This window comes from Sinocyclocheilus anshuiensis, unplaced genomic scaffold, assembly GCF_001515605.1.
Source record: "Sinocyclocheilus anshuiensis isolate Anshui unplaced genomic scaffold, SAMN03320099.WGS_v1.1 scaffold13, whole genome shotgun sequence".
In the NCBI taxonomy this organism is placed as follows: domain Eukaryota; kingdom Metazoa; phylum Chordata; class Actinopteri; order Cypriniformes; family Cyprinidae; genus Sinocyclocheilus; species Sinocyclocheilus anshuiensis.
Genome location: NW_015538026.1, coordinates 1,344,984 through 1,370,902, shown reverse-complemented (window position 1 = coordinate 1,370,902; position 25,919 = coordinate 1,344,984). Strand labels below are relative to the sequence as shown.

Sequence of the window (25,919 nt, the reverse complement as noted above, 5' to 3'; positions counted from 1 at the left end):
CCAGTTCTCCTCTCTCTCCACACAACATGCTCCTCAGCAAAGGTGAGTTCAGCTATTTGATGAGGCTTCATCACTGCAGAGTGCACTTTCAGTCTGACTTCTCTTAAACAAGCCGAGACAGATCCGTACCCTGTTCAGCACTGAACTGGCAAGCAATTCCAGCTGCAGTGTTGAACCAATTCTCCATCGAGAGTCTCCGCATTATCCTGTCTTCTCATTTATTTGTCTTACGTGGACGGCCAGTCTTTTTGGGGAACTTGAATGAATTAGTGTCATTGTAAACCTGCTATATTCTAGAAATAACAGATTCGGAACGATCAGCTTCTCTTGCAATGGCTGAAAGCATCATCCTTTTGGCCTTTGTCTGGACAACCTCCTGTTGCAGGGTTTCAGTCACCTTAGAGCAGCCTGCCTTGCAATCTCTGTGAAAATTAGAAGAATGCTGCCAGTTAAATAGGGTTTATCATATAATTAAGGAAATTAGCACCAGGTGCCAGATTAACACCAATAACATGGAGGTAATTTTGATCAGAGTTCTTTTTCAAATATCTCATTTAAGTTTTTTATATTGTGCTTCAGAATACAATTAATTTATGAAATATGCTTAAAAACTGTCCTTCTACTCCTGTTAGGATCACTTTAAATAGGACTAAGCAGTGACATTGAAATTTAGGAAATTGTAGGTTGTTCTCCAATTTTGATCTCCACTGTAAGTAAATATAATTATATAAATATAATACAAAAATATATAAAATACATTAATGGAAAATTGTCACAGAGAAGGTGTGACAAGAACTAGAGGGTCATTTGAATACTAAAGTGCACATGAGTAAAGCACTCCATTTACGAAATTAATGTTTTGTAAATTACCTTTACACCTTTGTAAATTATTATGAAATCAAGTAACCAAATACTATCACTAGGTGGAGCTGTTTGCAAGACCTCATCTGTCGACGCATGAAATATGTTTTTCTCTATTTATCTCTAAATTACAAAATATAACGTGAACACTTATGTTTGCGCTTGAAAACACGCTTGGATAAATGTTCACGGAAACGCAATCTATCCCGGAACTATTGTTCACAATTCTGATGTGAATAGATATGTATCTATTCTCCGGACTGTCGTACTGGTTGCACACGGAAGTGTTAATCACGTGACACATGCGTAAATATTTCTCTTAAAGCGAATGATCCCCGACTTCGCTGTTTTATCTGCATAAATGATTATCGACTTAACTTTTCCTTAGTTTAAACTGCGTAGATTTTGTCTAGTATCCCCAATTTATTGCAATATTCAAGCTAAGCAAGACAAAATGAACGTGGATCTTCCGCAAACCGGACAGACTGGAGCAGCAGCCGCATCCAGCAGCAGCAACTGCGTCCCGAACAGCACCTCCACAAACGCCAGCAGCATCCCTGCGGTCGGCAGCAGTAATGGTGGGTGTTTTTTTGTTTGTTTGTTTTGACAGTTTGAACGCGCATAGAGTTGCTGTTGTCTTTTAGCCTTTAGCTCCATTAGTGTTGGTCTGTAAGTTTGTAAATATGGAGAGTAGTGTATTTGTAATCTTTATTATTCGTGCAGTTCTGAAGGTCTGTCCTGTCGTACTTTCCCCCCTCACAGTTCCCACTTCGGCAGCCATGGCGACCCCATCATCCGACTCCAGCGTGTCAAACGGGGTGTATGTGCCCACAGGCATCGCTAATGGAGACGTGAAGCCCGTTATCTCAACCACACCGCTGGCCGATTTCCTGATGCAGCTGGAGGATTACACTCCTACAGTCAGTACACATATGATTGCAGTACTGTGTATATTCTTTGCTTATTGATGGTATATTCGGAGTAGCACTGTTAACAGACGGTCTGTGTTTCAGATCCCAGACGCAGTCACAGGATACTACCTCAACCGAGCTGGTTTTGAAGCATCAGATCCAAGAATGTGAGTTGGAACAATGTTCTCTCAGAAAGCAATTATGTAGTGGTGCTACATTTTTTTTTACAGTTTAAAATTTAGGTTCTTTAAGCAATTCTTTTTTTTTTTTTTTTTTAAGGATCTTTAAATAAACTATAACTAAAACTATTAAAAATCATTTTGTTAATTGAAATAAGGCTGAAATAAAATATATTAGATTAAAAACTTAAAAATGAGAAATGTTGCTTTGGTAACTAACTGAAATAATTATGTTTGAGTCGAAGTACTGAAATTACTTAATCTAAAACTGAAATAAAAATCAATTAAAGCTAAACAGAAAAAAAAGTAAAATAATAAATAAACTAAAAATAAAAAATTACGAAAGCATATAATAAAATTACTAAAACTTTAAAATAAAACATGAAAGTATAAAAAGGTGAATAAATACTATAATAATATATAATAAACAGTTATTTATAAGTGTGCCCTACAGTTTTGTTGTCTGGCACTTTAAATGCTCTAAGTCTGATTAGCTGTGAAATGTTTTTACCATTCATCAGCTGGAAAAAAAATCACTTTAGAAAAGATACCAATGATATCATTCCCATGTCCTTAATTAAATAGAGGTAGAATGATTTTTAAAGGGGTCATATGATGCGATTTCAAGTTTTCCTTTCTTACACCAAATACACCAAATAATGATCTTTAAAAAAGCATCATATGACCCCTTTAAAACTATATAGCTATTGTCCTGTGAATGGGCTTAAATAACACATTTATGTCTCATGAAGAGTATTGCATTGTTGGTAATACATTAGGCCAATATTAAAACACTGAATTTCTTAATAAAAATATCTGGTGTATCATTTATTCATCAGGGTTTTAAAAAAATGCTTGAATCATGAATCTTCCTTGACGTCTTTATCCCCTTGTGTGTTGTCAGAATCCGTCTCATATCTTTGGCATCGCAGAAGTTCATCTCAGATATTGCAAATGACGCACTACAGCACTGCAAAATGAAGGGCACGGCCTCTGGAAGCTCCCGAAACAAGACCAAGGTTTGTGTTCGCAAACTGTGCTTAGTACAGTAACATATTATACAGTAAATCTATATAATGAATGTTTAATCTGCAGGCCAAATAAAAAATGTGTTGTAAATATCTCTCATTCACACTGTTCTCATCTCGCCTCCCAGGACAAGAAGTACACGCTGACAATGGAAGATCTGACACCAGCCATGGCAGAGTATGGCGTAAATGTAAAGAAACCTCATTACTTCATTTGAGGGGAAGTGCTTCATTGAAATGGACTGCTGGAAATGTGCTGTTTGTCCCATCAGAGCTTTGAAGGCATTATCCTTCAGCGTGGGAACCATCAGCCCACTGGCCCACAGCTTTTAGGGATTTAGCAGCTTTTTTGTATTTTCTTTAAGTGTGCTTAAGTTGTTTGATTACACCACACCGTGTGACTTTAGTTGATGTAAGTAAAAATCCTGTATAAATAAATTCATTGTAATTAAGTTCTGTGTAATTGCACGTCTTCTGTTACTGAAGCCTGTCGAGTTCAGATATATTAAAAATGAGTCTTAATTTAACCACTGCTTTTACATTTGTGACGTCAGTTCATACACTGTCTGAACTTCTCATCTCTGCTTTATGGATTCAGTTTCATGCCATAAGAGGCTTGAGCTGTAACGTGTTGCAGTATTAATAGTACCTGGAGCTGCCCTCAAGTTTCTCTCTCTACAGTGTAGTACAGCTGCACTGGCCATAGACTGCTCATCACACCATCTGTCTACAGCAAACATGATATTAATAATAATATTTAAGTACTAGCTTTTGCTTTGTGCTATTTGCAGTTGCACTTCATCTGTATGTGCCCACAGGCAAATTTAATATAGATGTAAAGCTCAATAATAGAGTCACAGGACAGTTATATTAATATTAAAGCTATTCAGTAAAATTAAAATGTAATTATTACTGTGCTCTTATTTGAAAAACAGTGAATTAATATCATTTATTTTTTGTGTTAATATTAAATGTATTTTATTAAATTATTTGCATATTTTCCAGATAATTTATATAACACAATATGAATCTAAATGACTAGAGAGGACTGTAAATCCCATATCCCAAGAAAAATGTGAACATCTCTTTCATGTTTATTAAATTGCACTTTTAACTTCATTACATATTCATTTGCAAGACACACACAGGCTGAGGTGGAAAGGGAAAACGTGTGTATCTAAACAACCCAAATCCATCAACAAAATTTTGTACTTTGCAATGAAATATAAAAATGTGCTGAACAGAAGTGACAGATCAGACATTATACAAGAGAAAATACAGCTTTAAGACGTCTATCTGTGGCATCGGTCAACACATTCTTTTAAAGTTCAGCTATACTTTGAAAAGGTGCAACTTTGCAATATTCAGTGAAGTCACAAGCAAAATTATTTTATTTGAGGACTTCTGCTGCTACATTGAGAAGATTAAAAAAACAGGTACATTGTTGCTCAGTGAAAAACTTCTAGAGCAATAGTTTTTTTTTTTGTTTTTTTTTACGTTTCAGTGTTATTTTAGTCAAGTATCGGCACTATTTTTGCTGTGCATGCTTTACATGTAAATGTCTACATCTAATGTCCCTAGAAAACTCCTCTAGCCCAAAAAATGTGTCAGTGGCTGTGGGTAGTGCACACACAAAAAAAAAGTCATTCTCATGGGGACACAATTTAAATCCAGCCTGCATCACGCACTGATCCCATTCCCACTGTCCTATATCCATCTCAGCTGTACTATACAACAAATATACAAGCCGTTAAATGAAAAAAAAAAATAATAATAAAAAACAATCCTTTATCCTTTGCATACTCCAGAAAAAAGGGGAAGTTTCTCCATGTATAAGCCAATGGCCGACATTTCATTTTCAATCCCATTATGAGGACTGAGGAAGATTCTTTTGAAGAATGTAAAGGCTCATGTGAAACATATGAATATGTACTTCAATTTGCAAATAAAAATCATTTCATTAAGCCTTTATTGGACATTATAAGCCCTTCCTGCCTCTTTTGTAAGTCACTTTGGATAAAAGCATTTGCTAAGTGAGTAAATATAAAAACACATTTTCCATTTAAATTAGATAAAAAATGAAATGAAAATGAAACAAAATCTAATTTATTTTTAGGACCAGTATGTTTTATGTATACAGTATGTTTTTTTTCTTCTAAATTTCTTCTTTAAAATCTGCCAAATATTTTCTTGTAAACAAGATGTCAGGATGATAATTCTTCCATTCAGTATTTTACCACAGGTACATGTGGCAGACAAACCAAAGAAAAGACTTGCCTTTGTGGCTCTATGTCCACAGATTACAAAGTTTTTAGGCATTTGTCAGTGTTATGTAACTCACTCAACTGTAAATGTTCACAGAACAGAGTGTGAACAAATTTATTGAGGATGTTTGGTAAATTCAGTCACCAAAAAATAAGTCCTAAATCAGAACAGCCATCAGAAATAAAAATCACCTGACTTCATATAAATAGCAGTAACGTTGTTCAGACAGGCGTCCTTTTTTTATGTTATTTCTCTTACCATCTTTGAAAAAAGTACCCTTCAAATCAACAAGTGCACTACCTGTTCATAAACTGAAGTAAGTGATTTTGGACAATGGCAGAAGACTTAGGCTGATGACGTCTTATGAATTTGCTGAATGTCTCTCAGTGTGTTACTACACCGCACTAGTGTTTTCCTTGGGTTTGGTTGACTTGGTGCCGGGTGGAATTGGGATGGGACGGCGTTTACGTTTTGTTACCTTGCCGCTCTGCCCGTTAACAATACTCTGAGCCATGCCCTCCATATCCTCCACGCCAATATTAATGGCTTCTGCCAGCTCTTTCCTAGTCACAAATACAAACTGTGGGTCCTCAGCCAAGGAGTCTAGACCACCGTCTCTCAGTGCCTGAGGATTCATGCAAAATACATAGTATTTATTATAGTATTTTATACAATAGTCTTTCCTCAGAAGGTACGGAATGAATGTTAAGTACATGAGATGTGGCCTGGGGCATTTTACCTGCTGAATGAGTTTGTCGGTGGCTGGTGAAGCTTCTGTTGCTTCTCTCTGGTTCTTTGACACTCCATATGAGGGGTTATAGGGGAACTGAGAGAGTCAGACACACACGGAGGAGTCAGAGAGGAATATCAAGTAGTCACTGGACAGTGTTTAGCTCAGGAAATGTGACACCTGTCCACACCTGTGTGATATCAGTCCTCACAGTGAAATCTGACAGCCGTCTGTCATCAGCGCTTGAGGCCCCGCCCACATACAAACTGGAGTCTCCTATTGGTTGCACAAGAAATAATGTCATTTATACAATAAAGTGTGTAGATTACTGTCATTATGATTATTATCAACTGGATTTTTTCATGGTGAAATGATTATAAATGGCTTGATAGATTATAATATAAGTCTTTTATGCTCACAAAGGCTGCATTTATTTGATCAAAAATACAGTAAAAACAGTAATATTGTAGAATATTTTTACAAATGAAAATGTTTTCCATTTTAATTGATTTTAAAATGTAATTTTTTCCTGTGATGTGAAGCTGAATTTTCAGCAGTCATTATTCTAGTCTTCAGTGTCACATGATCCTTCAGAAATCATTCTAATATGCAAATTATTCTTAAACAGTTGTGCTGCTTTAATATTTTTACAGTACAGTACAGTAAAAACATGATTTTCAGGATTCTTTGATGAATACAAAGATCAAAAGAACAGCATTTATTTGAAATATAAATATGTTGTAACATTACAATGTCTTTACTGTCACTTTTGATCAATTTAATGCATCCTTGCTAAATAAAAGTATTCATTTCTTTAAAAAAAAATTATATTGAGCCCAAACTTTTGAACAGTAATGTATATGGTGGCATTTGTTAGAGTGCCTTTAAATAAAAATGTATTTAAAATTAATAACATTTAATAAAAAAGTAAATCAGTTTTTTTCAATGTAATAATGTAAAATAAATGACTGAATTACAGTAAAGTTGAGTATATAATTTAATAAAATGCTTAATTGACCTGAAAACAATATCACAATTAAAAAGAAAAAAATCTTATGACTTCTAATAAAAGATAACATTTTTCTAATGAAAAAAAAAGAAAATATAAATTTGTTTATTCTTTATTTCATTTTTTTCCTCGATCACCTACTCTTTTCACTTATGTCCTCGTATGAATAGTTTCTGGTTGCAGCAGCTGACAGTGACTCGCTTTCAAATGTAAACCTGGATGACATACTAAAAACAGCATCAAATGAGCATTGTGACCTTTACAGATACACATTAAGTGCATTTTTCATTATAGTTATCCACTCACTCTTCACTGAAGTTGGCATTGTTATTGGTGTTGGTTGCTGGCATGTTATCAGGGAAGAACTCAGTGTTCGGGAGGAAGACGGAGTCTGGAGGTGACTCTACATCCTCCAGACGAGTCTCCACAAACTGCAGGGGCCTCTGGCTGGTCACCTGTGTGGAGAGAGGGCTGCTGGGCTCAGAGGAGAAGGGGTCTCTGTTCAGTCCAAACAGACCTCCTGTCCGCTGCATAGATAGAGACACAGAGACTGTAAGTCTGAATGGACGGCTTAGTCTACATTTATCTATTTCCTTATGAAGATGCTTCAGTGCAGACCCTGTAGATGCCCTCCTCTCCGGCCTCCATGGCACGCTTCATCTCATCCTCAGCGATCAGGTCACCTGAGATGGCCCTGTGCAGCTCAGGTGCTGCTTCCTCCTCGATGCTGCGCAGACCTGCCTGCAAAGTCAGACGGAAGTCTTATTAGTATTTTGCTAGAAAAGTGTCCTTTTTATGATAGTTACTACAAACATTTATCATAAAGTGCACCTTAATCTCATCAGCGTTCTTCTTGGTGGGCCTGTAACCGTAGTATTCCGCCTGCCGCTTCATAAACTTGCGGAAGTGTTCCTGAATCAGGAAGGTTGCATAGAACTTTCCAACAGTGACTTCATCCTCTACAGCCAATAAAATGACATTACAGTCAGACATGGATTGTATTTAAAAAACTTGTTATTTAAACATAAATGACTATCATCGCAGCTATCTCACCTCCAATGGGCGGAATGACCTGGTCCAACAACTTCATACTGGTCCTCTTCCAGATTGACTTAATGATGGCTCTCAGCTCCTCATTGGCCTGCTCAAAGTTTCCTAACAGAAAAACGTAAATTAAATACTATGCTGCGAAATAAACTGCTAATTGAATTTGATCTTAATTACACACCTTCAGTTTTGATTTTCAAAGCTGTTCTGACCAATGCGAAGAGTGTGGCGTTGAAGGTCACTGTGCCGTCGCTGTTCAGCGGCATGTTCATGGAAATCAGGCGCTGAGGTGGAAGTTCACAAATACAGATTTAAAATATTCACTGAAATACACTACTGATCAAAAATTTTGGATCAGTACTTTTTTAAAATTAAGTCTTGGATGCACTGAATTGATCTAAATTAAAATTTTAAATTCCAATTTTTAATTGTACTGTTTACATTGTTGTTGATAATATGAAATGTTTCTTGAGCAGCAAATCAGCATATTAGAATGATTTCTGAAGGATCATGTGACACTGAAGACTGTAGTAATGGCTGCTCAAAATTCAGATTTGCCATCAGGAATAAATTACATTTTAAAATATATTCAAATACAAAACAGTTGTTTTAAATTGTAATAATATTTCACAATATTCCTGTTTTTACTGTATTTTTGATCAAATAAAATGCAGCCTTGGTGAGCATAAAAAAAAAAAACATAAAAATTTCTTACCAACCCCAAAACTTCTGAACACTAGTTTACTTTTAACAGAAACCAAAAAAAACAAAACAAATAAATGCCAATTGTCTTACCTTACATGCTGAGCGGTGGGGACAAAATTTACCAAAACCCAGCGGTGGTTGAATCCTCCGCAGGAGAGTAACTACATCCAGATGTTTGATTCGTCCCCTTTTATAAAGACAGAAGGCAGTGTACTTTATTATGTCTTAGGGCAAATCATAAAATAAATATCCAAGAAGCACAGAGCTACAGGATAAGATGACACTGGCATTGGAGCCTTGTGTGCTTTAACTCACGTTGCTTCAGGGTCATACTCTGCCCAGATCTTCTTGAACTCATCCAGGTGATGTGGGCCAAGGATTGACCAATCGTGAGTGAGGTAATCAAAATTGTCCATAATGACAGCCACAAACAAATTGATAATCTACCAGGAAGATAATGATTTAGCTTCTAAAACAAACAGCAATGTCGGATCCTGTATTCTGAGCTGATTTCCAAGTTTACCATGTGTAAACTACAAGATCCTCATATTTGCTTACCAAAAATGCACACAGCATGTAAAAGCTGAGGAAGTAGAAGACAGCGATGCTGGAGCCGCAGGTATACTCCTCTCCAGGGCCGTAGTCTGATTTGGGGTCACAGAGCTTCCCGTACATAGATGCCAGCATGATTTTAGGCCACTGCTCTCCAGTGGCAACACTGTGAACCCACACATTCATCAATTACATGATTATTCGACTAAAAATAGAGTTGCACTATATGAGCTCTCAAGTTTGCAAAGAATGACTTTTATTAGAGAACAAACAAGCAAAAAATTATTTCTCTCAGTACATTGTTGACTCACCGGAACAATACCAATACAGCTTGAGGGAAAGTTTGGAAGTTGTTGTTGCGGTTAATCTCTGTACCATCGACCAGAGCAACTTTCCCAAACATCTATAAAGAGAAAGAGAAAGAGAGAGGAAGAACGAATTGTAGAATAAGGTAACAAGAATGAGAGCAACTACAGGAAATTTAAACAAATGAAGGAAACAAGGTAAGTGAAGCTCACCTGCATCCCTATGACAGCATAGATGAAGAAGAGCATGACAATGAGAAGAGCCACATGAGGCAGTGCCTGAAGCAGGAAACACAACATCATATACTGTAAGATACACTCAGTTAAAGCTAAAGCACTTTTCATTAAAAAATTAAATTAAATTAAATTAAAAAATTAAATTAAATTACAAAAAAAATAAAATAAAATAAAACAAAACAAAACTAAATTAAATCTAATCTAATCTAATCTAATCTAATCTAAACTAAACTAAACTAAACTTAAATCAAAACTAAACTAAACAAAACTAAAATTAAATTAAAACAAAACTAAACAAAACTTAAATTAAATTGAAACAAACAAAACAAAACTAAACTAAAACAAAACTCAACATAACATAACATAACATAACATAACATAACATAACATAACTAAACTAAACTAAACTAAACTAAACTAAACTAAACTAAACTAAACTAAACTAAACTAAACTAAACTAAACTAAACTAAACTAAACTAAACTAAACTAAACTTAAATTAAAACAAAACTAAACTAAACTAAAATTAAATTAAAACAAAACTAAACTTAAATTAAATTAAAACAAACAAACAAATTAAACTAAACTAAACTAAACTAAAACAAAACAAAACTTAACAAAAGTTAAAAAAAAAAATTTTTTTTAATTAAATTAATACATTCGGATGATCCTTATATATTTTTAACTAGCCATTATTAATCATTTCATTTTCTTTTGTCACGGAGATGTGATGTGTAACTATCTTGTCTGACCTGGAAGGACTTAATAAAGGTCCACAGAAGGTTCCTGATCCCCTCTGAACGATTGAGCAGTTTAATGAGACGCAGCACACGGAACAGCCGGAAGAACGTGATGGAAACTCTGACATTTTCTGCATCCTATAAATGAGTAAAATTATGAGAGAAATATTTAGTTCCACCTATAAATATGAAAAGTTGCCCTTTTTTAAGTGTTTAAAAAGAAAAAACAAACCAGGATAATGTACTTACAGCTATTGCCTGCATTGGATTCACTTCCTGAAAAAAGAATAGACTCTTTTCACTCTTTTCCATCAGTCATGCAATATAATACAATGTAATAGCATATAATATCATATAAAGCAAAATAGCAACACCATAATGTGGTATGATGCTTATTTGTGGACATTTAAGCTTCTAAAAAATGATAATGTAAGCAGAGTCTGTCCCATGCAGTGCAGAATGATATTTACAGCACAACCATGTAGACACCACAGTCCTCCACTGGCCTCCAGCGCAGCCTGAGAACAGAGAGATGAGAAGTCAGGGTGATGGATGAGAGATGACGATCATAGAAACGGAAATGCATCTTGTGAATCAGAGACAAACGTCAACATAACATCAAAATTATGGATCACACTTCCAAAACAAGTGGTTATTTATATAGACAATAAAAAGTGCATCAAATCACTCTTGGAGATGTGGAGCGGTGTGTATTAAGCAGCTGTGAGAGATGGAAAGAGGGTGGTTCATTAACATGTGAAATGAATCATGAAAATGAGCCCATCAATGGCCACTGATGAGTGAAGTTGGTTGAATGAGAAGAATACTAAGCTGGATCTGATGAAATCGGTACCTCCTGTGCACTAATGCTGACATTGACTGCTTGCTGTGGTCTGTGCTTCATGTATCGCTAAATACGGGTTTAAAATACAAGCCATTGTTGGTCGCCATTTGAAATGCTTTCGCTTTTGTAAAGACATTTACACAACATATAAATCACACTGACAATATTTTGACGTAAGTGTGGAGTCTTAAATTATTGTCATACTCACATCAACCTCACTGAGGACCACGTCAACAATACTACCGACCACGATGACGAAATCAAACACATTCCAAGGATCTCCAAAGTAACCCTGTGTCAAGACACACACAGAATACCAATAATGTCATAAAATAGAGTACATCTTCTTACACAGTTTTATATGGAGGAAGCAGGAGTACCTTTGCTTTGAATGCAATGAGTTTGACGATCATCTCGCCAGTGAACAGGACAGTGAAGATGAGGTTGAGAGTGTCAGAGAGTTTGGTTATGTGATCGGACTGGTTGCAGTGCTGTACCACAGAGAGAAGAGAGACAACAGATTAACAAAGCAGCCATTTTGAAATTGTTTTATAAACTATTATACAGACTGAACACTGTTCTGACTAACATACTGACTGAATGGGATTAAGCTTTACTTTATTGGCTTGAAAACAGTGGTAAATGTTAAGGTTTTTAAAGGCAATATAAATTTAATGAAAAATAATATTACATGCAGCAATAAAATTACATAATATTTACTGAAATAATGGAAAATAATCAATACGGTATATATGCAAAATCCCCCCAAAAAAGACCCCCCCCCCAAAAAGCCAAATATTGTCTGAATTAGACTACCACTCAAAATCAGATTTTTTTAATGTTTAGAAGGAAGTTTCTTATGATCATCAAGGCTGCATTTATTTGATCAAAAATACAGCAATATTGTGAAATATTATTAAAATTGTTACAAATACAATTGTTTTCTATTTTAATATATTTTAAAGTGTTTTGTAATATTATTAATGACTTTACCGCCTCTTTTGATCAATTTAATGCATCCTTGCCGAATAAAAGTATTAATTTCTTTAAATAAATCTCCCTGACCCCAAACTTTTGAACAGTAGTGAATATCATTAGCTGTAATTAACGGTAACTGCTATTTAACTGCTTACCTGCATTCCAAGACACAGCGTGTTGAGCATGATGAGAAAGAACATGAGATACTCAAAGTAACAGGAGGTCACAAAGTACCACACACGGTACTGGTGCGGGTTCTTCGGGATGTAGCATTTAAGGGGCCTTGCTTTCAGTGCATACTGTACACACTGACGCTGGTGAGGGGTGAGACGGCAAGAGAAGATGATTATAAAATGACAGCACAGTAAGCCCAGTTGCATTAGCATCATAAACCTGATAGATACTGTATATACAATAAAAGTAGAGTTAAACCAGGTATTTGAAATGTTGATATACAGTATACTGTAAAAAGGATATTTTGTTTAACTTTTATCGTTCAATATACACACAAATTGCATGTGAAGAACATTAAAGACCACACTGGTTACCTGGTTTTTGTCCAGCTCGCAGTTCTTGTATTCCTGCTCTCCTTGTTTTTGGAAAGTGACGATGACGAAGCCCACAAAGATGTTCATCATGAAGAAGGCGATGATGATGATGTAGATGATAAAGAATATGGAGATGCCCACCCGGTTATTGTACAAAGGGCCTGTGTCTACTGCATTTGAGTCTATAGCCCTATATAGGATCCTGTTGAAGGTGAGTGAAGGAAGGTTTTGTGTGAAACATGTTCTTGACTGATGAAACAATGTTAAAAGAAGATAAAAAAAATAGGATGAGATTTTCACAAACTCACTCTGGCCAGCCCTCAAATGTGGAGATGGTGAAGAGAGCCAGTATGCCGTTCAGCACATTGTCAAAGTTGAAATCGCTGTTGACCCACTTGCGCTGATGGACCTCCATGTCATGAAGAGAGTTTTGCACATACTTTAAAAATGTTCCCCTAAGAACAACCAAAAGCAATGTTTTAGATACATACCAGCAGCAACATTCAGAGGAAAAAGCACAACATTTAAGGAAATCTGGCTAAAAATACTCACTGACACTCCTCTGCTGTCATTTGAAGGGGGTCTGTACAAGAGTACAATTTGCCCTAAATAAAGGTAATACATTTAGCATACAGTCACTTCCTCCATTTTAAAATGCAAGGTTTTAAAGCACATTACGGTGGTTGTCTCACCTTGAAGAGCTGCACTCCAATGCAGGAAAACATGAAGTCTAAGAGCATGGTGACCAGGACAATATTACCAATGGTCTTTATGGCCACAAACATACACTGGACCACGTGCTGGAGATGAAAATTTGAGTATATTTAGTGCCTAATTTGTATCATGCTTTGAAGATTGGCCCAAAACCAACCATATAATAGTAGCTTTCGAAAAGTCCTCAGTATACTTTATACTATATACTATACTATACTATACTATACTATATAAACTATAGTTTCAATGGCAGCTATCCATATTTAAATACACAGACAAATGCTACATCACAAATCAAAGCAGCTTTTTCATTAAGATGCTGAATGCATACCCACCTTTAACCCTTTGGCTCTGTTGATGGCCCTTAGAGGTCTTAGTACCCTCAACACCCTGAGAATCTTCACCACTGAGATGGTACTTGACCTGCAATCCAATAATGCAATTCAGTTAGTGGCCTTGACTGTATTTTAATTAAAACTTACAAAAATATTAACTTGTATGATTAATTTCATTTCTGTTTTAGAAAGTACTACCAACAAATCTCACAATGTGTTTCTTTACATTGGACGCTCTATATGTTTTTGATTCACTGAACATGCTCATAAGAATCATTCATTCTCAAATGGGAATACACAGGTCGAGCATTATGTTTTTGACTGACTAAAAAGAACTGACTAATAAGAGTCATTCAATCAAGAAAAGTTTGAACTGTATTGGTTGCACTATGTGTTTTTGATTCATTGAAAAGAACAGGCTCACAAGGGTCATTCATTCAGGAATCGGTTGGACTACACTCAACGAGCTGAATGGATTTGAGACTCACTTGGACTACTGTACATTAGTCGGGCTAAATATTTTTGATTCACTGTAAAGGACTGGCTCATAAGAGTCATTTATTCAAGAATCGTCTGAACTACATTTGGTTGTGCTATGTGTTTTTAATTCACTGAAAAGAACTGGCTCTTAAGAGTCATTTGTTTGCTAATTGGACTATGCTGTTCACACATATGTTCACACACTGTTTGTACATATTGAATTACGTACAAAAATGCTGTAGGTGTTCATCAGTGGAATAATGCATGTGTGAGAACAGTTAACTGATATTTTTTATTTAATAGGTTGTCTTTGTAATTGATATATTCCTTGTGGAAGATAAAAATAATCTTGTCAAAGCATTAATATGATGGGTAATGTATACTAAAAAACTGAAACAACATAAAATATTATTGAACTTACTCCATGCCCATGGACAAGAGGGAAACACCCACAACAATGAGATCCAAAATGTTGAAGGAGTTTCGGCAGAAAGAGCCAGTATGCAGGAACGCTCCATAAACCGTCATCTAAAAATGCACAGGTCAGTGCTAAATTAAATGTCAGCCAAACCACAAATCTGAAAGTAACATCAAGTTGACGATCACATTACCTTCAGCACAATTTCAATGGTGAAGACAGTCGTAAAGACAATATCGGCATAGGCCAAGACCTGTGAAAGGAATTAGTGAATGTAAATTTTTAACGGATAACTAATAGTTCAGTTAAAAAAGCAATACAATAATCAAAGTTTTTGCCACCTTGTTTCGGAATGAATGGGGGTCGATGGGGTCTTCAGCAGCCAGGGAGATACTGCTGAGGAGGATGAAGAGGAGGATGATGTTGGTGAAGGTCGTGTGGTTGATGATCCTGTGGCAAAGCTTCCGGAACCTTTCGACAGACAGCATCAGTTATCAGACAGCAACAGTAAATCATTTTGCGGCCATTTGTTAGGCACAATTAAAGTCTAGTTCTAAATTTAATTTTAGTGGTCTGCATGGTATTATAAATCAGGGCATAAAGCCTCACTTGTTCTGTGGGCCAAAGATGAAGAAGGAGCTGGCCTCAGGCATAGGAACCACTGTCTCCTTGAGCTGCAGGTCGGCCATGGGTCTGGGTCTGGGGCTGATTGGGATCTCTGGTTCCTCTTCCTCATCATCACCTGAGCAGGAGAGAAGGATTACAGCTTGATCAACTCAAAAATACTATGCTTTCATTTGTGATCTACTTGTGTGAAATAAGATTTATTTGGATTAGCATTGATCATGAAGCCGTTTATGCTGTGAAGCTAATTTAATTTTGCACAGCTCGAAAATCAAATAAAAATAGCCAGCCATGTGGTTTAAAATGCGCTCCACAAATGAGCTTGGAAGCTGGAGCTAATAATACATTTTACTTATAACAGATCAGCTATCTTTGAACTTCTTCCTTTACATGTTTCGAGATGTACTGTGAGGTCTGAGCCAGCATTTTATGGAGTGCAGAGCCCTCAGTTGATATTTAAACTCTTTAGCCTTACCTGGAAAGTCTGCAGGAGGGAAGGGGTCTTTCACTTCATTAACATTTGATTCAAACTCATCTATCTTGAGCTGGAGACAAAAACATGACAAAAACATGATGAAACTGGTTTACATTTTGTTTATTTAGCAAACAATAAGCTAGCGCCAGAGCCTAAAATGTGATGTGATTGACTGAAGACCCGATGCGGTGGATCATCCTGATAGTGCTAGACACAAGGCCAACTAGTCAAAGTATTGCAGTAGGTTTATCTAAAATAAGCACAGTGAGCTCTTTCGTGTCGGCCATACCTTTGCTGTGGTGGGCATTCCCTCCGTTTTTGACCTGGACTCCATTAGTCTCTTAGCCATCAGGGCCTTCTCCTCCTCACTTTTCTCTGGCAATGTTCTTATTTGAATAAATAAGTCAAAATGTTGTTTAGTAATATATAGATATGCAAATACACTACCATTCAAAAGATTGGGGTCAGTAAGATTTTTTTTAATGTTTTTGAAAGAAGTCTCTTATGCTCACCAAGGCTGAATTTATTTGCTCAAACATAAACAATTAAAAATAGTAAAATTGTGAAATATTATCACAATCTAAAATAACTGTTTCTGTTTTATATATATTTTAAAATGTAATTTATTTCTGTGATGACCAAGCTGAATTTTCTGCATCATTATGCCAATCTTCAGTGTCACATGGTCCTTCAGAAATAATTCACTGTAAAAAATGACCATGAATGTAATGGTAAAAGACTGTAAAAATGCTACAGTAAAAACCTGTTAAATGGTTAATGGTAAATCTCCCTACTATATACGGTGAAAATCTGTATTGGACATTACATATAATTTTATGGTAGTATACCGTTTTTGAAAGTGAAAAAGACCGTAGGCCTATAATTTATTAATTTGGTTATCAGTGTATTACAAAGGTACAAAACAGATTTCAGTACTTCAATAGGTTGGTATATTAACATTATATCAGTTAATGAAATTACGGTATTTAACTGTAAATTTAAGTTAAAACCTAAAATATTGCTACCGTATTTTTTACGGTAAAATTCCGGCAACCACAGCTGCCGTTTTTTTTACCATAAATTTTACGGATTTTTTTTTACAGAGTAATATGCTGATTTGATGCTCAGGAAACATTTCCACTTATTATCGATGTACTGCTTAATATTTTTGTGGAAACAACATTTTTTAGGACTCTATGATGAAGAGCTCAAAAGAACAGCATATATTTGAAATCTTTTGTTACATAATAAATATGACTTTTGATCAGATTAATGCACCCTTGCTGAGATAAAAGTATTAATTAGATGTTCTTTTACCTCATGAGTTTCCTTCGGGCTTTCTCCTCTGCTTTCTCTTTCTGTGCTGCTGTCAGACTCTCAGCCTCAGCTAGATTGTCCACAGCGATAGCCAAGAACACATTCAAGAGAACGACTAATCAACAGCCTGCTAAGGAAAAGTCCAAACAGCCTCATCACAACAATACAACATGATTGGTTCTGAAATACTTCGCACTTAGAAGCAGAAACAATGGCAAATGTTTCTTTTAGATTAAGTGCTTTGCTATATTCTTTTAAGCATACTTAATTCCCATTTATCATCTCTAATCAGTTCGGACAAATTAACAGGGACATGAAAATAATGACATATGCTTCAAAAGGATACAATTTCCACAGATATACAGAATTATGAAGTAAATGCTGACAAGAATTCCTGGTGATTGAGGTCCACCATGAGCCATGATTCCATTGTACATAATCGAGTCCCACTCCTCGCCAGTTAGGACCTGATAATGAAGCCCAATGTCACATAAACAGCTTCCGTTGTCAGAGCACAATTTCACTAAAACTGCAAGTGGAGTACCTGAAACACACTGATGAGGGCCTGTGGGAAGTTGTCAAAGTTACTGCGCTGAATCACTCTGTCAGGGAAGTTGAATTTCCCACCAAACACCTGCATACCCAGGAGGGAGAAGATGACAATGAAGAGGAAGAGGAGCAGGAGTAGGGAGGCAATGGATTTCACTGAGTTGAGTAAGGATGCCACTAAGTTATTAAGTGATGTCCAGTACCTAAAGACCCATGAGAGGAAACAACAGTGTTGGTGTAGGAAACATGAATTTTGTGTATGAGAGGTCATTTACTGTAAAAAATAAAATAAAATAAATAAACAATAAAATAAAATAAAAATAAAATGAATGAATGAATAAATAAAATTAATTATATAAATAAAAATGAACAACATTTAACAAAAAAAATACAAATCAATACATGTTTTTAAATATTTATTTAATAAATATTTTAAAATCACAGAGAAAGTTCCTGTGCAAAAGCCGAAAATACACTCCTTAGACTAGTAAGTAGTAGTAAGATATTAGTTGGACTAATAAGGCACTCTTCTCATTACTTCAGAGTAACAGTTCTTGTGATTTGTTGCAGGGAAATAAGGAAGTTGAAAAGTTAAGACAGATGGTAGTAAGATTTGGAAATGATGTATTAAATAAATGATGTATTAAATAAATGAGGTTTAAATAAATGAACGTACCTTGTGATCTTGAATAAGCGTAGGAGACGTATACACCTCATCACAGAGATCCCCAGTGGTGTCATGATGTTTGACACGACCAGGATGATCTCCAGTATTCCGATCGTGACCACAAAGCAGTCAAATCGGTTGAAGATGGACATAAAGTAGGCTCTCAGACCAAACGCATACATTTTCATAACCATCTCAATCGTGAAACAGGCGAGCAGGATTATATTGGCAGTGTCTGCAAACAGGACCAAGACTCATCAAGATCTTACTTCATTCGCCAATATATATATATAAAAATCTATAGAATTATGAAGGATTCTGTTGAATCATTATATTTTTAAAGATTCCTTAAAACAACCAAAAAAAAAAAAAAACGTTTAAAATAATAAATAGGAGTTGGGAATCTTGTATTGCTTAATGTATTGTAATGTATTGCTTAATGGAACGGACCTTGAAAACTTGTTAACCCCTCAGTCTGGTTATGATGCTCCGTCGCAATGACCAGAGTGTTGAGTAACACAACAAGGAGAACCCACCAGTTGAAGAATTTAGATTTGACCCAAACATGACACTTCCTCCGTAAAACAATGTTCCAGCGGCGTGCGAGACGGCTGCGGATTACACAGTAAATGAAAAATCAGTCTTCGGTTAAATCATGATGCATATTTTTGTTATTAATTGCACACTCACTAGAAATAGATCACCCTGTTGATCCCCTCCATCTTGTACAAACTGTCTGTCTCTGAATCAGTGTTCTTTCTAAGAAGAAGAAGTGCTGGAGAGTATCAAAGTAGTGAGAAACTTTAAAGATGCAGTTCCTGTGCTTTTTATCAAATATACATACATTGAAATTTTCATTCGAATGACATCAGATATAGAGAGAGACAGACAGAGGACTGTAGTAGCACCATTACCCTCATAATCTCCATCCATAACTTCAGCATGAGTGATCCATTCCATGTAACCTTCCAGATCCTCATCCATTTGTTGTCGCTCTCGTAGCTTTTGGTACTCTCCTCGTGACCGTGACTTCTCCCTTTCCTTAGTAAACTCCCTGCATAAAGGAAAAACTCTTCTCAGTTAGGCCACTTAACAATGAAGTTGAGTTTGCTGAAATGGCTTCCTGGTCATGTGATGTTCTTGTATTTCTATGACTCTCAGTAAGGTGAGTCATTTAAGTTGATTGAACAGATCTGTGTCCCATAAACCATTCAGTAGACTCATCCAGCTAGAGTGCATTTAGATGAAATAATAATAAAAAAAACATGTACAATTGTGTTTTAGTTTATCTCACACTTCCAAACTTGTTGACCAAACTTTAAGTAGATAATAAGCAGTTAGTATTAAAACTTTTTATTAAAAACGTAGCTCAAGCTAATACCCGCTCAGTACTCCAAGGACGAGGTTCAGGATGAAGAAGGAGCCCAGAAGCATCAGAGTGAAGAAGTAGATCCAGGGCCAGTCATTCCCCATGGCATCATTAATCTAAAAGATCAAATCATCACTAATATATTTGATTTTGACAAACATGAATTTTGAATTTGTTCCAAAAATCTTGCTCTATATAGACAAACTGTCACTCTGTGCATTATTGGTGGGGATTTTTCTCTTTCTGCAGTTTACATGCACTAGTAGGTGGCGAAAGTGGCTGTTTTTATGAATGAGTCATTAAACCAAATTAGTTCAAACACACTGACTCGTTCAGGAATGCAACACTACTTCTGTGTATTTCCTGGAGACGCGCAAGAGCTAAGGGGTCTTTCACACATGTTATTACCTTAAAAAAAGAGATGCCATTTAAAACAAAATTAATTTCTTTTAACTTGAGCGCAGATTTCTAGGACACTATGTCATGTGCGAGATGCTGCATAATATGCGAGGTCATATATGGTTGTCTATTGTCATTTTTTGTCTATTGAACTGTTGTGTAAAACTAATATCAGCCTTGTTATCCTGTTGGTCTGAATATCAGCATAATTTAATTGTATTATATATAGTCTATACTGATGGATACATTAATAGTAGCCTATCAGTAATGATTTCACTTTAGCATAGAGAAGTTTAATTATTGCCTGATAATATAAACAAATATTTGTCTTCTGGCCTCTCCACAAGATAGTAAAGAGGGGGATTGTCATGCCCATAAGTAATTACCCAGTAGAGCACATCAGTCCAGCTCTCCAGTGTGATACTCTGAAAGACTGTGAGCATGGCAAAGCCAAAGTTGTCAAAATGGGTGATGCCAAAATTGGGACCAGGCCAACCTGCCCGACATTCAGTGCCATTGATGGTGCAGCGGCGCCCGTGTCCAGCCTGAGCACAGGGCGATGGCTTCTCATTCTCCCTGATGGCAATGATATCTGAAACAGAGGTTGAAAACATTGATCTTGATTACTGATTAATTTATTTTACATATCTAAAACTTGTTTTCAGTTATGAGATTCACTTTATATGCTTGATGTCTCACTAGTAGACTCACTAGTGCCCTGGTAGTAACATGTCTTGTGCATTTTACACTTGAACAGCTCCAAACCCATAATGGCATAAATGGTGACCATGAAGAAGACCAGCAATGCAATGTGGAAGAGGGGCAACATGGACTTCAGAATAGAGCTCATTACCACCTGGAGGCCTGGATGACAACAAATATACTTTTAACAAACCAGCTTTTTTTAACATTCGACAAAGACATGATTATATTGTAATCTTACAAGACAGTTAACAAAGCGTGTACATATATGTGACCCTGGACCACAAAACCAGTCTTAAGTCGCTGGGGTATATTTGTAGCAATAGCCAAAAATACATTGTATGGGTCAAAATTATAGATTTTTCTTTTATACCAAAAATCATTAGGATATTAAGTAAAGATCATGTTCCATGAAGATATTTTGTAAATTTCCTACTGTAAATATATTAAAACTTCATTTTCATTAGTAATATGCATTGCTAAGAACTTCATTTGGACAACTTTAAAACCAATTTTCTCAATATTTTGATATTTTTGCACCCTCAGATTCCAGATTTTCAAATAGTTATATCTCGGCCAAATATTGTCCTATCCTAACAAACCATACATCAATGGAAAGCTTATTTATATTGATGTATAAATCTAAAATAAATCTTAATTTTGAATTGACCCTTATAACTGGTTTTGTGGTCCAGGTTCACATATACATTTCTGTAAGCACCTATTTAATCTGTTTTCACTCAACACTGCCTCAGTTTGTTAGAAATTAAGTTATATATTAAGGTATATTAAGGACCTAGCTTTAAAGTCCTATGTTGCCCTACTTGTGGTGCTTAAAAGTCTTACTGGGAACTCCCGATACGAGCCGCAGCGGTCGCAAGACTCGAAATGCTCTAAGAGCCTTCATATCAAACCCTCCTCCTTTCTCTTTGGGAACTCCTGCTATTGTGTTGATGGTGTCCACACCAAGTGTGAAGAGCCTGAGGAGGCAATTTAAAATAACTATTATTTAAGAAATGTGAAACAATTCATTTAAAAAATGCCAGCTTTTATTGTATTATTAACACTACACAAACTCTACAGAAAAAAAATCTATGGTTGAATTGAGTTCAGGACAGTTTTAGGAATCATTTCAGGGTGTTTTGTTTATGACTTCTGGACATTTTAAATGTCATCTTACCCCATGAACACAATGACAAAGTCTAGTATGTTCCAACAATTTCGTAAATAGGCTCCCTCGTGGAACAGGAGCCCATACGCTACTATCTTTAGGAAGCACTCAAGAGTGAAAATGACCAGGAAGATGTACTCCAGACTCTCCTGCAAGGAAACAAACAATGTTATAGGAGGGATTAATGGGGTGTAAAACATGATACAGTGACGATTCTGACTTTTTCCCCCTCACAATTCTGAGAACTGCAAGATACATATTCAGAGTTAAAAAACATTTATTTCGTTCTTTATTTATTTGAATTCAGACCCATATCTGCATATTAAGCTGGGTTGGGAGAAAGTATTTTAACATTAAGAATTTATAACCTACAAGACATTTTCTTCAACTTTCTTGTTCTTCATGTTTTGTAGTTTCCACATCCTAAAATTACTTTATATCTTAGAAGGGTTTTTAGCAGCTTCGACACACTGTCAACTGTATCGCATGGATCATTTGTTCTAAAAAAATATGTGCAAGGTGCCACTGAAACCTGAACCTTAACATTTTGCCAAACCAAACGACTGTCCTCAATGTGCAGTGAGGATCTAATCAGTATGTTTACACAGCACACAGCCTCTCATTCTACACTAACAGGCCATATCAACCTCATTCTGACCATGTCTACTGAGACCCACTCTCAGCTCCTGTTTCATGACTTAGTATCTGAGGAATGGATGGCCCACCGGCGTAAGTCACTAAACCCAGGGGAGTAAATAAGTGAGTGGGTCTCAGATTTGTGCCCTCTGAAATGTAATAACACTCTATGTTCTGAGAGAGGAGAATATGACTGCACATGCTAGTGGAAAGAGTGTGTGACCTACATACCGTCAAAGCTTGAGTCATGAAATAAGAGGATTTATCATTATAGAAGTGTTTATATAGCTGAAACAAAAAAGGTTACACATATAAAAAGAGCAGAACAGCAAAGTTCTGTGTCCACTGCAATTGTGCAGTGGACCCTCAATGTGGAACAGAACAGTCATGTCAATAGAATCTATATTAATTTCTCATTAGATGCGTCATGAAAATCCCCTTCTGAGATTTGAGTGTATTTATAAACACCAAACTTGCAGCTTTGGACATGCACATCTCAAATCAAAGACTAAATATAAAACCCATGACACAAAACAGCACCTGCTGCATGGTATATTTTTAGTTTGTAAAACGTGATCTAAATTGCATTCATTGTATATAAACCCATAATTCTATTTAACTTAAACTCATAAGAGCTTATTTATGCAAATCACAAATTTGTCCTGTGCAAACGCCAACTGGGCGAAAATGTTAGCGCACACGTATCAGTTTCAAAACAAATACGTCCCTCTCACAACCCAAGGGCCAAAACCTGAGTAGGCAACAATCTGAACACTTTATCTTGGACATGTTTAAGTATCTCAGATTCTCTGGCAACACACCATGAGGTGTGTCTAATATGACATAGCTATCCCTTTAATCCAGTTCATCCTTGCAATTGCAGTACCATAATGTTTTTGTAGCTACCTGCAGTAACTTTTGTTTTCAAAATTAGTTGATGTATTACTGCAAATGACATGTATTTAGAGATTATTCCTTTAACATGTATGTTCTCCAATGGTAAGTGTAGTTTAAGAACATCTCACCAATGTTAAGTTGGTGTTGTTGATGTCCTCTTCGGGCATGGGAAGAAACACAGCCAGAGCTACACAGTTAGCGAAGATAGTTAGCAGGATAATGATTTCAAAGGGTCTGAGGGAGTCTGCTCAGGAAAACAATGGGTAGACATGGCAAAAACAACCATTGGAAAATTATTTGCATAAATCAGATTTAAACAAAAATTAACAGTCGCCCAGTGCCAAATACAAGTAAAAGTGGCTTTGGTGACTAAAGAAACGAGAGAGATTTTGGGTAGTTATCTGGTCAGTAACTAAATTAGAATCAATGACACACAAGCCATCTAGTAAAGATGGTTTTACCTCAGTGTAAACATTTACTAGGATAGAATATATAATAAATATAGGATTTCATGTCCAGTAAGAAATATTATAATCATCAATTATTGCTGTTTCAGTTTAAACTACATGACTGGCAGTCTCCAACTAACTGTAATTATTAGTGAATTTCTGCCACTAGGGGGTGGAATCAGAATTTCCCTGCCAGCTCAGCATCATGTCAACTAGTGATCCCACACAACAGCTGTACACAGACAGAATATCATTAAACTGTATAAATACATCTATTAAAAAAAGAGCTCCAAAATTACATTTCCTATTCACCTCTGTACAAAAGCCAAAACACTTTTACATGACAATCTCCAATTCAGATTTACATTTGTATTACAATTACTGAATGAACTAATCGGGAACTGAAAGTTTCACTTCATAAAGCAAATGTTTGCTGTATATGTCAGTTTTGTCTCAAGGGTGGTCTCAAAGCACAAGTTAAGAAGCCGCTTCCAACTTTTTCTGAACTGCAGCACAGTTGATTTTTATTCTTGTTGTGAATTTAGGAACTTGTTATTAAAGATTCTTACAGTATTCAAATGTCTTCAAAAGTGCATTTAATCATATTTACATATACAAAATGGTCAATCTAAAAGCTAAAAACCCTATGAAGCCAAAAAAATAAAAACTGTAAATTGAGTCAATTAACATTAGCTTGAAGTCTTATTAATAGTATATTTGCTGACTGTGAATAGGCTGGGGTTCATCCTTATCATCTTCAGTGTAAAGACCTGATCCAACTGCTTCCAAATGACCGTGGTGAGTCTGACGCATAACAAAAGCTTAACACCTTCAGTTCACAACTGAGACAGATTTCCACACTTTAAGACACACTAAACCTGGGGATTATGAAAAACAACTGTGTCTGTTTTTATTTTCTCCACCTCACAGATGGAGCAAATATCTCAATCTGGTTTTGTTGAACATAAGACGCTGAGTAAAACAGATCCGAGTTATGGTTGCGTGCTTTTTCTGGCATGCATGCTAAACCAGCTCTCTGGGGGATGGATGCCTTTCTAAATAATGCCCATCTCAATTATGCTTCAAAACTAAACAAACATCAAACCACAGTCTAAAACTATGGAAACAAAATGGATGTAAGTTTGAAGGATACTTCCATTCCACGATGTTGATGCAGGTCTTCCGGAAAGGGTTTTTGAGCGTGAAGAAGAACAAGGAACGTGGAGGTCGAGGGTTTCCTCCTGTGGCCTGCAGTTTCTTGAGTTTCTCCCTTTGCTTTCTCTTGAGTTCGTCTTCATTCATGATGAACGAGGCCAAAGCTGCCACCCCACCACCACCGCCGCCACCTCCTGACTCCATTTTGGATCTCCTAAACGTGAAATCTTCTTAATTCCCACAAAAAAAAGAGCCAAAACCTGAAATGATTCCTAGTTTAGCAAATCCTTGGTCTTCTTAAGTTCAGGTCAGATCTTTAGTATGGTCCTAAGCTTCATCCACCATCTCGCCCTCTCTGAGAAGGCACAGTGTACCTTCTTGGCCCTGGCCCCTGCTGCAAACCTACACCAGACAAGGAGGCATTGGAGGGGTAGGGAGCATTTAGGCGCAGATGGCCCATTCTGAGGGATATATATAGACGGGCAGTCAGTGTCCATTCTTGGGGGTGTGGAGGCAGGTGGAGGAGGGTATAGGAAGCCTTGGGGTGCAGCAGATGAAGAAAGAGAATGACTAAGGTTCTGTAAGAGAAATTCAGCTGCTTATACAACACCACAAATGAAATAA

At 36.3% G+C, this 25,919-nt stretch overlaps 2 protein-coding genes across 2 annotated transcripts; one reads left to right on the top strand and one right to left on the bottom strand.

The window, feature by feature from the left end:
• Nucleotides 1-1,037: 1,037 nt before the first annotated feature.
• On the top strand, nucleotides 1,038-3,431 carry taf10 (TAF10 RNA polymerase II, TATA box binding protein (TBP)-associated factor). Its single transcript, XM_016474910.1, has 5 exons — nucleotides 1,038-1,439; nucleotides 1,624-1,781; nucleotides 1,875-1,939; nucleotides 2,856-2,970; nucleotides 3,108-3,431. The coding sequence occupies exons 1-5, from the start codon at nucleotides 1,316-1,318 to the stop codon at nucleotides 3,195-3,197; spliced, it is 552 nt and encodes a 183-aa protein (XP_016330396.1). The 5' UTR covers nucleotides 1,038-1,315; the 3' UTR covers nucleotides 3,198-3,431.
• Nucleotides 3,432-5,344: 1,913 nt separating this feature from the next.
• Nucleotides 5,345-25,720, bottom strand: LOC107679379 (dihydropyridine-sensitive L-type skeletal muscle calcium channel subunit alpha-1-like). Its single transcript, XM_016474901.1, has 45 exons — nucleotides 25,294-25,720; nucleotides 23,820-23,925; nucleotides 22,168-22,307; nucleotides 21,834-21,967; nucleotides 20,997-21,149; nucleotides 20,672-20,877; nucleotides 19,899-20,002; nucleotides 19,432-19,571; nucleotides 19,208-19,292; nucleotides 18,968-19,128; nucleotides 18,527-18,752; nucleotides 17,846-18,053; nucleotides 17,648-17,768; nucleotides 17,302-17,416; nucleotides 16,274-16,370; nucleotides 15,985-16,054; nucleotides 15,495-15,627; nucleotides 15,227-15,356; nucleotides 15,079-15,138; nucleotides 14,889-14,995; nucleotides 13,988-14,075; nucleotides 13,631-13,738; nucleotides 13,491-13,543; nucleotides 13,247-13,393; nucleotides 12,939-13,140; nucleotides 12,546-12,704; nucleotides 11,793-11,903; nucleotides 11,621-11,704; nucleotides 11,039-11,086; nucleotides 10,818-10,844; nucleotides 10,581-10,706; nucleotides 9,806-9,871; nucleotides 9,599-9,690; nucleotides 9,294-9,453; nucleotides 9,051-9,178; nucleotides 8,826-8,922; nucleotides 8,212-8,314; nucleotides 8,037-8,138; nucleotides 7,815-7,942; nucleotides 7,602-7,724; nucleotides 7,290-7,510; nucleotides 7,125-7,210; nucleotides 6,165-6,250; nucleotides 5,984-6,070; nucleotides 5,345-5,869 (listed from the first exon to the last, which is right to left on the bottom strand). Exons 1-45 carry the CDS (start codon nucleotides 25,497-25,499, stop codon nucleotides 5,639-5,641), a joined length of 5,565 nt encoding a protein of 1,854 aa, XP_016330387.1. The 5' UTR covers nucleotides 25,500-25,720; the 3' UTR covers nucleotides 5,345-5,638.
• Between the last annotated feature and the right edge of the window lie 199 nt (nucleotides 25,721-25,919).

Bases quoted from the DNA above. Each gene is read 5' to 3' on its own strand.
- taf10 (XM_016474910.1), top strand. From the start codon at position 1,316: ATGAACGTGGATCTTCCGCAAACCGGACAGACTGGAGCAGCAGCCGCA. The intron at 1,440-1,623 runs GTGGGTGTTTTT...CCCCCCTCACAG, and splicing joins TGCGGTCGGCAGCAGTAATG to TTCCCACTTCGGCAGCCATG. The intron at 1,940-2,855 runs GTGAGTTGGAAC...GTGTGTTGTCAG, and splicing joins GAAGCATCAGATCCAAGAAT to AATCCGTCTCATATCTTTGG.
- LOC107679379 (XM_016474901.1), bottom strand. From the start codon at position 25,499: ATGGAGTCAGGAGGTGGCGGCGGTGGTGGTGGGGTGGCAGCTTTGGCC. The intron at 23,926-25,293 runs GTATCCTTCAAA...AGACTCCCTCAG, and splicing joins ATCAACATCGTGGAATGGAA to ACCCTTTGAAATCATTATCC. The intron at 7,211-7,289 runs GTGAGTGGATAA...TGCTGTTTTTAG, and splicing joins AATGCCAACTTCAGTGAAGA to TATGTCATCCAGGTTTACAT.